This window comes from Drosophila gunungcola, chromosome 3R (assembly GCF_025200985.1).
Source record: "Drosophila gunungcola strain Sukarami chromosome 3R, Dgunungcola_SK_2, whole genome shotgun sequence".
In the NCBI taxonomy this organism is placed as follows: domain Eukaryota; kingdom Metazoa; phylum Arthropoda; class Insecta; order Diptera; family Drosophilidae; genus Drosophila; species Drosophila gunungcola.
This window is the reverse complement of record NC_069139.1, coordinates 5,759,245-5,772,525: the sequence shown is the minus strand read 5'-3', so window position 1 is coordinate 5,772,525 and position 13,281 is coordinate 5,759,245. Positions and strand designations below refer to the sequence as shown.

At 41.6% G+C, this 13,281-nt stretch overlaps 1 protein-coding gene across 3 annotated transcripts; it reads left to right on the top strand.

The window, feature by feature from the left end:
* Nucleotides 1-225: 225 nt before the first annotated feature.
* LOC128252732 (PP2C-like domain-containing protein CG9801) lies at nt 226-13,271 on the top strand. 3 transcript variants are annotated; one of them, XM_052980714.1, is made up of 3 exons: nt 226-608; nt 10,069-10,366; nt 10,431-13,271. In XM_052980714.1, the coding sequence occupies exons 2-3, from the start codon at nt 10,233-10,235 to the stop codon at nt 12,430-12,432; spliced, it is 2,136 nt and encodes a 711-aa protein (XP_052836674.1). In that variant the 5' UTR covers nt 226-608; nt 10,069-10,232; the 3' UTR covers nt 12,433-13,271. The 3 variants fall into 3 exon arrangements, with proteins under 3 accessions (XP_052836674.1, XP_052836675.1, XP_052836676.1); XM_052980715.1 differs by lacking the exon at nt 226-608 and adding an exon at nt 2,583-2,710; XM_052980716.1 differs by lacking the exon at nt 226-608 and adding an exon at nt 9,609-9,664.
* The last annotated feature ends 10 nt before the right edge of the window (nt 13,272-13,281 follow it).

The window sequence follows — 13,281 nt, the reverse complement described above, 5'->3', positions numbered from 1 at the left end:
ACAATATAAGGACAAAAAGATTTTTACTCTCCTGGAGATTTGATCCGAAAAGTTAACTTTATCTGCGTAACATACGGTTGCCGAAAATTCAGCATGTAGTGTCTTTAAAATAAATGACGCTGTAGCAGTAAAGTGTGATCCGTTTAAAAATGAATAAATTGCGGTATTTTTTTCAAGCGTTAGGTTATTTTCATCGGTCTTGTAGCCATCGTCTCTCTTTTGCTTTGGACTATTCTCACTTCGAATTTGAAATCGGAGCAAAAACGTTCGGTCTGCGCGTAAGGGAGTGAAATAAACGTTAGTAAAACTATTCGATTTCGTAGTGAATCCAATTGGCAACCAATCAAACTCAAAGTGCAATACGGAAACTGGCCTGTGCAACCCGATTAAACCTAATATTTAGCCCAAATTCCATTCAGTAAGGCAAAGTTCTGGACCCAACTACCCCGGAATTGTTAAATATTTATACACACCACCAACGGAACGCACGCACTTACATATTTAACATTGCGAGTGGCGCCAACATATATAAATCAGCGATAAGAAAACAACCGAATAGAAAAGGAAAGCAGAAAAAACAGGGGAGCCGATACACAGACACAATTATTGTAAGTTAATGCATATCATTTTCAAAGTTCTATTGATTTTTGGGTTTTTTGTGGCCCCAAAAACATTTTTGCCGCCTTCGCCTTGTTTTTGTCCCCTTTCGTTTTGTGCTTTTGTTTTCGTGTGTGTTGTCTTGATTTTTCCATTCAACTGGGTTTACGTCTTTATTTTCCTTTTTTTGGTCCCATGCAAATGTGGGTGGGGTGGGTGGTTGTACCTCTCTGTTGATTCACCTGTCGTTTGTTTTATTTTCATTTTCAACTTCACGGGCAGCTGCGAAATCTCAGCTGCAACAACAACAACAAAAACAAAAACAACAGAAAAACGTCAGCTTTCGTTAATGCAATAACCGGTTTTTGAGCTTTATCGTATTTCGAAACTGTGCTAATAACTGGTGTTGTTTTTCGTTTGGCTTATTTTATCGCTTCGTTACCCATATAATTATAAACTAAGTAATATGAACGACTGTGAAAAATAGCGATAATTTTTAAATGGGCAGCAGTTGCTAATATATTGTATTTTGATGTTTTTGCCAGGAAGTTGATTGTGATGCAGTAAGAAAAGTATGCAAAAACTTTTCCACTTATAATGTCAGTCACTTATTTTTTTACATTTTCGCCTGCCAACTTCAGTTGCATATGATGGTAGCTTCCTTTTTCTCTTTTCCACTCACTCCTACTCAAACACTGAGAAAAAAAATGTTACTTTTAATTTAACAACGAATCAGTAGAAAACATTTTTTTTAAAAGCTTATAAAAATTTTGTAATGATAAACTCTATATTTTTGTTAAGTATTTTATGTTGTTGCTTAAGGAATGAAAAGTATTTATTGAAACCAACATTTAAGTCCAACCTATATTTTTAGATCAAATTTATTTAAGTAATTGAAAGGACCTTAAAAAACTTATTCAATGCAAATTATGGAATTAATTTTTCTCTCAGTTTACCTAGCATATTTTTATTTTGAGCATTTCGGTCATGCAGCAGGCAATTGCTATGGACCATGCTGATGTCCTGAAACAAGCCAAAAGCACTCACTCCAAGGATAACAGGCTCGTCAGGCCACAAAATCGATTCTCCACGAAGCCCAATACCTTGGAGAAAAGCCGACACGTGATGGCGCCTGGCAGGGAATTTGAGAAAAGGGGAAAATGGGAGGCGAAATGGGAATGGGATGGGTGGGATAGGGCATGCCAATGGGAACTTTCAACTCGTTCTGCCCTTTTCACAACTTCTTGCGCAAACTGCGGCAAAAATAAAACGGGCGAAAAACATGCCGGATATAAGCCGTAAATTAAAGGGGACAACTCGGTCAGATATTTTGGGGGAACTGAATTTTAAATCCAGGGACTAGTCTAGATGCAGATAACGTATCTAGAATTATCTATTTGGGGTGAACTCCAACTGAAGACGGGAATTACCACACTTTCAAAGAGTTTGCATCAGTATGGTTAACATTTTCAGTATACCAGCCTATAGTAAACAAATTGGTTTTTAAGATAACTTATCTACGTTTCTATTTGCGATTTGTAACTGAGAAAGCTTTAGAGCCATTAAGATATTTAAAGCTTTAAAATGGGAAAGTAGGATAAAAAGTGCCGGAAATGAGAACTTGATTTTCAGGAAATCCGAGAATTATATTTAAGTTGTCAGGATCAGTGGTAAAACCACCCGCAATTAACAGATTAATAAGCATGACTCATCTTAAGGGTGACTTAATGCCTAATGCAAAGGGCTTCCCAACAAATATGTTTTGTACAATTTTCTTAATCCAATATTAAAGTACAATTCCAGCTTAACGTGGTTAAAGCATTATTTGCCTAATAAATCATCATCAAACTTTCATCTAAACAATAAAATTTAAGTTTAGTTAGTGTTGAGTTCACTTCTTTAAAGCCAAACACATCTTCATAGTATCACACATCATTGTCAATCTTTAATTTAAAAACTTTTAACGTATCCCTTTTATTTAATGCACCCAAAAAATTTTCCATTCCAAGCTTAGCCTTTATATCAAAATTTTTTTTTCAACTGGCGCCCGACAAAATCCCCAAGAATTCAATCACTTTCGCTTGGCAACCAGAGAATTTTCACAACTCTTCTTGTAAGTAGTGAGGAATGCGATGTAGTTGGTGGTGCTGGTGGTTGGTTCTCCTCCTGGCAACTAACTTTGAACTATGCATGCACATTGGGCAAATATTTTGTTTCTCCATTTTATATTTTTTGCCGGCTTCTTTTTATTTCGAGCAGGCACACAGACTCCTTGTTGCCGTCTGGCTTTTTCCCAGGGGATGGGGGTCGCATGAAGTTGTTCTGTCTGGACTCCATCCACAACTGGTGGGTTTCCCAGCGCCAGCGCCTCCGTCTCCTTTTTCCTTCGTCCAACATCCTTTGCTGTCTCGGTCGGTGGAAGCGAATGGCGCTGCCGATGGCTCTTTTATGACGCAGTTGGTCCGGGCAAGTTGAACTTTGTTTGCTCGGCCGTGCCTGAAAGAGTTCATTCTTCTATAATGCATTAGCCAGCGACTGAAGAAGTTGTCCTAGTATAGGATTTCCATGTTTGTTTAAAACCAACCAGGGTGGCCAATAAGTGGCATCTCCTTCCCTTCTCTACAAAAACCCACAAAAATCCAAGCTCAGCTGATAAAGTTTCCGCCTCATTAAAACCAATTTGGCTGGGAACATTTATAGAACTCTTTGCCTTTGATGAAAGGCATCCGTTGGCGATAGACCAGCCACATAAAAATAAATAACATTTTGCCAATTTCCAATTAATCAGCAAAGTCAACAGCAGCAAAAGTTCATTGAATTTGCAGTTGTTCGAGGTTTGGGGGTTACGCTGAAAGATTTCGGATTAGAAGGGGGTATATCTGGGGTTTAAGGTTTCTCCCCAAGCGAACGCCGTCTCCAATGATTAGTCAGCCGAGTGATATGACTAACGAACCACCAAATCGTTTGGCCACCACACGAAACGGAATAAAATTCAAATTAAAACTAGAATTGGTAGAGGGGAGAGTGGGTGTTGAGGGGGTCTGACAGCCAATCGGTCACTTAACCCGCTGCAAGGTCTTTCATAGTAGTAACTCTTTTAGACGGACATATTTCTTAAGGGAAATTGAACTCTTTTTTAACAAGAAAACGACTTTAAAGTAATTGTTTATAGTAGCAATTTTGAAGAAAATTTTGGGAACAAATTTATATAATTTATAGACTTGGGGCAATGTTCATTAGAACCTAACTATGCAGTTTCGTGAATTATTTAACAAAATTCGATCATATCTGTCTTGACTTAAAAGCTTAAAATAACTTGTAGATATGTATCTTATCAAATACTTTAGTTAAGAACAGAAATAGATAAATTCGTAAAAGAACAATAAATGCTATCGCCAAAATTCGCTTTTTAATTTCTTTTGGTATTTTCTTATCTTACTAGATTCTTACTATATTAAACTGAAAATAGTAAAAATTAATACAGTGACAGTATTCACCCTCCTGATTTTCTACTGTACTGTGACAAGACACCTAAAAAAACGTAGCAAACGGAGCATTGAGAAGTCCGTCGGTGGACAGCCATTTGACACCGAAGACTGCAACATTACCTGGTGGTAGCACAAGGTGGGGTAAAGATGTCATGGGTGGACAGGGGCTGGGAGTGGGAAGTGGGAAGAGTGCGGAGTATCAGGGGCAGACAAAGTGGCTCGTTGGTTGCTCAATTGCTGCGGGCAGTCGAGAAGTTGGCGTTTCTTTGTTTGCCACAGTTCTTTGGCCCGGGCCTTGACTTCGTTTGAATTGTCTTTGTTGTTGCCATCAACATTTAATTTAATATGTGAGTTGAGTGCCCGGTTCCTGCTCCAAAAAACCCGCCCGCCCCTCTTCATCCTACACCAACAGATTACTGGTTTTCTAGATTTGCATAGAGTGCCAGCCCCCAGGAGTTTGATCCAGCTTATTTGTATGCCTTCGTTGTCAGGCTGTTAACCAAAGGCCAAACCCAAGACCAATCCCCAGCCAGACAGTCTTAGTTGAGGCTTCCCATTTAATTTATTCATGCAGGATTAGTCGTATATAAGTCCTACATAAATCGACGACAGCTGTCGCTACCTGGCTGGCATGTGAAGACTTCAATTCAATTTATGCAAATTATTTTGTGGGCTTGCCAAATGTGTGATGGGGATAGTTGGTGGAACCAGATGCTATTACATTTTTCGCCAGATGTTTGCAAAGTCAAAAAAATCCACCAATCATGACGAGCTTTTCCGAAATTATATGGATTTAAATAACAATCAAAAAAAAAAGGATTTTGGTATTTGAAGTATAAAGACAATTTACTGATTGCTTACTGGAAGAAAAGCACCCCCAAAAAAGTAATTTACCCTCATTTCTAAACTCAAGCCAAAGCCAAAGACCTGATGGGCACTCCTTTGAAATCGCTTTTCTAAGCCCGAATTCTCGCCTTGTCCCACATTTGGTTTATTGTATTCGGTTTGTGGCAACTGCTTCAAATAAAGTTTTTGTCCGTTGCTAAAAACCGGGCCAAAAAGTGGAAAGACAAGGGAAAACATGCAAGCGGAAATGCAGTGGGGCAAACTGGGTGCGATTTGGGGGGTGCGGGGTCTTAAGTGAATCCCCATTTCGATCCTGGCATTGCTGGAAAGTGGGAACGCACATGGAGGGCACATAAAACAAAGCATGTTTCTCAACTTTTGACATACATTCAACCCCCAAAAGAATCTTAACTTTCCGTTTCACCGCGCTGTCAATTGAATGGGACTCAGATGCAGTTGCAGTTGCAGTTGTAGTTGCAGTAATAGATTCGTTTCCAGATGGGGGGATTTGGTACTGAAACTGAGGACAGGCACCAGTAATGCAAATTGTTGGAACAGGAAATGAGGCGTACCACGCACAGCGAAATACACGCCAATTAGGTGGCAATTTATAAGAAATGTTTCGGGAACCGGGAAGAGACCCCCTTTACCTCTCCTTTGTCTTCCATATATCACGCCATGTATGCCATGTATGCCATGTATGCCATGTCGAGAGGTGAAGGAACTCCTTTGTGATTGTTTTCGTGCGGTTTGCATTATGTAAAAATTTTAATTGCCAGATTTTAATGAAGCCCCCGGCCCAGTTGGCCCCACTTGGCTCATTGGGGTATTTTCTGCCCCTGAGGGCGGGTCTAATGCATTATTTATGCAGCTGACAGCTTGTCCAATGAGTCAAAACCTGTTTAAATACTGGGGGAAGGTTTTAAGCCAAAAGCTATTCAGTTTGTTGCATAGAATGCAGGAATTTGGGGTTTGGGGAATCAACCCTACCATCCTATTATATATGCATGTAAATTGCAGTCATTGTGCTTAATGCATTTGCCACTTAATATTTTATTTTCATAAAGCTTGATAAGCCTGAAATGGAATGAAAAAAGACTGCTAATGAGGAAATGAAAATGAAGCTTGTATTTATTTTTCCAAGATTGCCTTGACTGCGGTTGGATCGGCACTTGACTCCGGGTCTGAGGTTTATAAAACCTGTTTTAAACCAATACATAATATATCGGAGATTCCTAAAAATTCAAACTTATAAATTTAACTATATATATTAATTAGTTTATATAAAAGTAAGACAGCAAAGTTTTAAATTTTGATACATATAAAAAACAACGTCAATAGAGTGCAGCGTTTTATGACTTTACTGCTATTGCCATAAATTACCACATAAAGTAGAGATATTTCTCGGCGAAAATAAGATTAATGTGTTGCTCGAAATGTTTGAAATATTTGGCAGCTTTAAAATAAGCAAACAGCTCTATTTCATCTTCAGCTAAACGGCCTTCAACTTTCTTTCGAGGAAAACACGCAATGAATGCTACAAATTTTCACTTTCGTGTCGCTGCTTTTATAGCTTCTTGTTGTCTGTTGTCTGGCCCAAACAGAAACACACAAAAAGCGCTTTGAGCAGCTGCACTTGACTTGGTCTAAGTCTTTGGTTGGCCAAAGCCAATGGCCCACCAACTGCACCTTGAGATTCCACAGTATACTATACTATGTAGCACATAATCTGCAGGCAACTTGTTGTCACTTCGTCGTGGCTTTCAAAATGTTTCAAGTGCATCCAAAGTCAGCCAGTCATGGGTGTGTTTGCAGAAGACTTGTTTACTTTGAGCTTTGGCATGTCTCCCTCTCAAATCCACACACATTTTAATATGCACAAAGCCAGACGAACTTAAAAGATTTTTTCTCTGGGGAGCAGAGAAACCTCCACATCTAATTAACCCAGTGGGTAAACAGAAATTCCGCACATCTGATTAACTCGGAAAAAATGGATGTTTTGAGAGTCAGCAGGAAATGCGTTTTGATGCCACGCCAAATAAATCTTTCAAGCCAAAACCGCAGAATGCTTTCAGACATTTGATGGGTGGCAGCCAATAGTACAGGCCAACGCAACTATTTACATATATTTGGAGGAAGCCCGAATGGTTTATTTTGGTTTCCGAGCATAAACAAATTTCGAACGACTCATGGGATCTCTGTGTGCCACATCCGATAATATTTACACAGTTGCTTTTTATACACTACTACTAATCACCGCCCAGTTCAGATCTTGCACAATGATCTCACACTGCCTCGTTACGATTTCCACATTTCAACGCTTGATTAGTTTCGAGTGTTGAAAATTTCGATGGTCCCGAAATCCCATTGAAAAGTGTCGATTGATTGCGGCACTCGCCTTAGGAAATGTTTGTTTTGAGTTTGGGCGTGTGTTTTTAATGTCACAAATCATTTGATAAATATTTTGGCCTCTAGAATGAAATTCAAGATAAATTATGGTAAACGTGAGATACATTTTCAATAGGATAAACGTTATACGCAAACAAAATATTGACGTGTTGGCCATAACTGCCAGTATCAATCAAAGTCTATTATTTATCTTAATAAATAACATGCTAAAATTGGTATGATTCCCCGTTTTAAAATTCAGTAGACAGGGATTTAAAGAATTTCTTGAATGTGTTTCTTGATTCTTACTATTTAGCTTTCATTATAATCCATACATTTTACCGGCACGTGCTGACAGGTGGACAATAACCAGATCTTAAATATTATGTGAGCAGCACCCACAATGGCTTCTCATCAGCGGAACGAGCTCGGCGAATTGAGAAGCCAGCAAGTCACAGTGAGATGCCCTTTGTGTGTCAAGTGATGATGATCTTGATGATGACTCTGATTGACGTGGATGCGCAAAGAGATGGCAGTAAGAAATTGGAGCAGTGGCAGATGAGAACTACAAAACGCTTGCGGCCGAGCTTGAATGTTGGCTCTTGTGGTGCAGTCGTAATCTCTTTGGCTGCACATTTAATCGCAAATTGCACATTGTTGCGGCCAAATTGAATTGTTTTGCGGCGGTGTGGAGGTGGGCTTTTCAATCATCCGGATTGATTGGCATGGACCGGCATCGAGTGCACACAGCCGGCTGCGCCTCAATGCACAACCCACAACCCACAGAGAGATATATGACCACAGCTGCACTCTATACATGGCCCGCACTCTGTGCACCCCTTTTGCCCCCCAAAAGACTTTGTCTCGTTTCTGACTTTTCAATTCATTTGATTTGTATCTTGGAAAAGTGGATATGGTAATGGGAAGTCTGCTCCCCTCCCGCCCTTAATGGCTATTTGGGTTAATTTGATTTTAATGCTCTGCCACAAGGAATGCGGGTGTGGTGGCAATCAGATCAGTGCCCAGCTATTGCCAAGAAATCGCGCATCTTGTGGCCATCAGATTTCAATTGAATTACATTACCCGCTGATTGATTCGTGAGTAAAGTCCAAGTTCAGTGAAACTCGATCAAAAGACCAATTGGTTCAAGGTTTATGTGATTTTTGCGTGCCATTAAGTGCCTTATATGAGAATCGCATAGAAAGGCGCTCCCACCCACACTATTTACCGTTAATCGACATTGTTTTCAATGGACCACTCATTTGTCACTTGAAGTGCTCATGTCATAAACTAAAGTGATTGATTGTCTGTTTTATTTATATTTATATGTTTTGAGTATTTGTTTTTAGCAACAACAAACGAGACTTCTTAAATAATTGCCCTCGCCAACGAAACTACTTCAAGAGCCGACTTTTGTTGTTGTTTATCATTTATATAAATCGTTTTGTGTACAGCGTCTAGAGAAAATCATCTCCACAGAAATTGCTGTTGAAGATAAGCATTAATTGTTTTTGCAATCCATTGTAATCTCGCCGTGACAAAACTGTTGTGGTTTTGTATTGTCTATAAGGTTGTTTGAGGTAGTTAAATGCTCTAATACGGCAATTAAAAGTCGCCTGCGATTGCGGAGACTTATAATATTATATTTTTATACCCTACCTGATGCCAGTATACTTTCCATCCCTTTTATTTTCCCCCATATGATATCATCTTTCCGTTGAAACAGAACTTGAAGCTGTCAGAATTTGAAAACCCAACATCTGCTGGAGTTTCAGGTCACCCCAGGCAGTTGGATTGTCCATTCATTAATCATCACATCATCAGTGATGACAATCATTCAGTAAAAATTCAGGACCAATACAAGTTTACCTCTACAAAGTTTCAAAAATATTTGAAAAATTTTTTAACGGTGTCTTAAAATGTAAAAAAGTAATGCCTTTAATTTCAAAACTAAGATTTCAAATCATAAAAATATTAATATGTCAAGTAGTTTTTATTCAGAATCTGTATATACAAATATAATAAGTACACATTTTCTAATAGGGTTTCCTATTTCCACTTTAAATGGTATGCTTCTTAAATTATATATGTTTTTATATTTTATTTTTGGTGATAAAACTTTAATTTTGTGTTATGACTAGACATCGAAATATATGCAAAAATCTTTAGAATTAAATCAAAACTAATTTAACTTTAAATTGTAGTTTGCTTCTATCACAAAGATTTGTGGATACCCAAATTTCATTGTTTAAAATCAGTTTTTCAATTTAGTCCTATGTCTAGTCATGTCATACAAATAAAATAGAACTTTTGAACGATTTAAACACGAAGCTTAATATATTTGGGTAATATTAAATCATTCCAAAACGACTAAAAAATTGGCATCACTGGCTCAGCACGCATGCGGAGAGCCCTGCTTAAAGCTATGTCATCCGAAGGAAGGATGGGATTTCTGTGTTCGCCTCAGTGTCTCCTGCATTCGCAATGAGTTGACTGAAAGCCCATTCAGCGTTGGCTTCCTTCTCCAGCTCCTACTCCTGATCCTGATGAGCATGAAGGGTTTTGTGTGGCCAGGGGAAGGATGCATAGCCGGCGGCATCTAAAAAGCACATCCCGTCATTAGGAGCAATGTCAGTTATGCGGCTGTCACTGCAATTTGCTCTTAATTCTTTTCGTGTTTGCCCTGCCCCGTTTAATTGCATAATTTATTGATAATTAAATCAAGCTCTAAATTAAACTCTCTTTCCAGGCTGGAGTCGGTTGGAGTGACTCAACTCCCACAACAATTGCCACTGATGAGGTGAACGAACTGGACAGCTCTCCACAGCATCCAATTACTGCCCCTCCATCTCGGGCAATTAACAGAATCCCTAATTGAAGGGCGAGAAGGAGGAGGGAGCTTCTTCACTAAAGATGCCATCGTTGCGCCAGAAGGTCACCACTTACTTCCGCCAGTTGAGCTTCATCGCAGAGCCTCGCGAGGGTCGCCGGCGGGCCAGTGAGCACGAGGATGACGATGGCAGCTTCATAACAAAGTATCTGGAGGGGTGAGTAAATAGAAACCTGGAATTAAGGGGTAGTTTCTAACCCGTTTTTCGTTACCTCCTTCAGGCGCATGCAGCGACAGTTTGTGGATGGTCCGGAGATCTACAATGGCCAGAATCCCACAGACATGCCCGTCCTCAAGCTGGACTCCTACGAGGCTGGCACCTGCTCCATAACAGCCGCCTGCACAGGACCGGACGAAGGACTCACCGGCATTAAGCGCTCCAAACTCCACCTGAGCACTAGCTTTGCGGACGACATTGACTTCATAGACACGCAGCAGGAGAACGATGATTGCTATGGTGTGAGGAAGAGTACACCTCCGGTTCAGGCGACCACTCAGAACTCCACCCGACTGGCCAGCAAATTCGGACGCCCGCCAACCGGATCTCGGAGACAGAGCAGTGTGGACCAACCATCCGGATCGGCTACTGTCTCGGGAATGCGATCCCGCAAGAATTCCAAGAGCAGTATAGCCAATCTGGCAGCGGCTTCTAGTGGCAGCGGCGATGCTGGCAAAGCCAGCGGTGATCAGAACAACAGGAACCTGTTGAATGCAAAGACTGAGGCCTCGGCGGACGGGGATTGCAACTCGGAGCGGGAGCGTCTGCTCCGCGAGGCGGTGAGCAACCAGGGTGGCTCTGCTCCGTCTGCTGCGATCGCCGGCGTGGAGAACTGGCGCATGGAGTGCGATTTCGCGTATGGAATCTCAGTGTCTCTGTACGAGACCAACATGCTGACTAAGGAGCCCATGGGCAATCCAATTGCCGACTGCTACGGCATGGTGGTGCGTGGGGACTCAGCAGCCATGGCCATGGCAGACGGCGTCAATTGGGGCGATGGCGCCCGTCTGGCTGCCCGCTCCGCTGTACACGGCTGTCTGGACTATCTGGATAGGGCTGTATTTGGACAGGCGCTGGAGTGCCGGGCTACTACCACCCAGGAGGTCTTCGTCAGCCTGCTACGCAGTCTCTGGGAGGGACACGGCTGCATCCTGGAAGTTGGAGGAGCCCTGTCCACGCTGACCATTGCGGTGGTGCTGCCGCTGGACGGAGCACCAGGAAAGTATGTGGTCTGCTCGTGCAATGTGGGCGATTCCCTGGGATATGTGTACTCCAAGAAGCACGGCGTACGCGAACTGACGCAGGCATCCCACGACATCAGTTCCATGCGGGACATGCGCGACGCCCTGGGCGCCCTTGGACCGGCCGATGGTAACAAGCCGGAGCTAAGCAATCTGACCTTCTCGATGAGTTGCATCGAACGCGGCGATATAGTTTTCCTTACCTCGGATGGTATTAGCGATAACTTTGATCCCGTGGTGGGCAAATTTGCCGAGGCCTGGACGCCGGATGTTAAGATGCAGTCGGCGACGGGGCATGGTAAACCGGCGATTCTGGCTCCCAAACGTCAGAACAAGAGTGCATCTGCGATCTATGCCCGCCTGCATCCCTCGACGCCGCCCACGCGACCCGCTCGGCAGTCCAAGGCGGGCAGTCCGCCTAGCAATGCGCCCAGTCGCCCGAAGTATATGCGTTCCCAAACGCTCATCGAACCACGACAGGGACTGGTATCGTCGCCGCCACCTTCTGTGGCCCTTCAGCGCATTCCAAAGTCCATTTCTGGCTTGCCCCTGGTGACCGGTCCGCAGAGGCATGCTCTCACCCTGTACCGCTTGGAGGATCTGCTCAGCTACGGCATAAACGGCACCTTCTCGCCCTGCGTTTCGGCCCGGAGACTTTGCCACTTGCTCATCGATTTCGTCAGGATGATAACATCGGCGAGAAGAAAGACCCTGGAGCAGCGTGAGCTGTTCTACAAACTTTCAACGGGACCAGATGGCGCCAAGCGGGAGGTGCAGCTGAATCGCATGCAGCATAGAGCGGCCAGGAAACGAGTGGTGGACAGCAGCGCTTTTGTGGCTCTGCCCGGGAAACTGGATCATGCCACTGTGATGGCCTACACAGTGGGCGGTGGAGAGGATCACGACAATGGCAATGTCAACGGCGATGGTGCAGCCATTTCCCCCCTACTGCAATCCAAGGAGTTTAAGGAGACGAATTTCTAAAACATAGAAAACGCTAGACTGCAGAATAAGCTTTTTATACATTTTTCTCACCCGCGTATGGGTAGTTCTGACTTATGTTAAATCAATTATCTTCGGGGTCTGTAATAAATTCCAAGTGTATATTTCTTGCTCATTGATGCAGGTTTTATTATTTAGTTACTAACGCAGAAACTGCCAATTATTGATAAATGGTTAATTTGTTACTTCAAAGTCAAAAGATCCATGAAAAACATACATACAAAACATATTGTTAGATTTTCGCCAAATACATTATTTAGTTTGCCAATCAACAAAAAAACATGTATACACAATAATTTGTATCTAATTGTTTTATTTAGAAAAGGGTTTATTAACTGTATTTTTGGGATATATTTATAAATGTGATTTTAAGACCCTGAAGAAAATTGTTTATATATTTAACAATGAAGTACCCATATATATAAATATTTACATAAACACTTACATACATATGTAGTGATATATCTCACATTTGTCTTTAATATTCATAGAGCTTTCGCTTAAGTTTGTTGATTTGAATTCGGTACTCTCACGTGTCAGCCATAGATTTTTAGCCATTTATTTGTAAATTGCAACCGACAGAAATGCCTCAAATGTTTTAAACTACCAAAAAGAACAAGAATACACAAAATGTACATCGTATTTTTACACTCTCATCCGTAACTCAATGTAAATGCCACTTTTACACCAGCTGCAACTATGTGAATTGGCACAATTTTAAATTATATATGGTGACAGCGTTTAAAATTGGTAACGCACAGCTTAAGTTGTCCCATGGACTGTTCCAATTGGGCCCGAGCATTCAATAATTGAATAAACGCATTGCAAAAT

What these genes read in the sequence shown, in the direction of transcription:
- LOC128252732 (XM_052980714.1), top strand. Translation starts at nt 10,233, where the DNA reads ATGCCATCGTTGCGCCAGAAGGTCACCACTTACTTCCGCCAGTTGAGC. An exon ending in ATAACAAAGTATCTGGAGGG is followed by an intron (nt 10,367 to 10,430) that starts GTGAGTAAATAG and finishes TACCTCCTTCAG; the next exon opens with GCGCATGCAGCGACAGTTTG.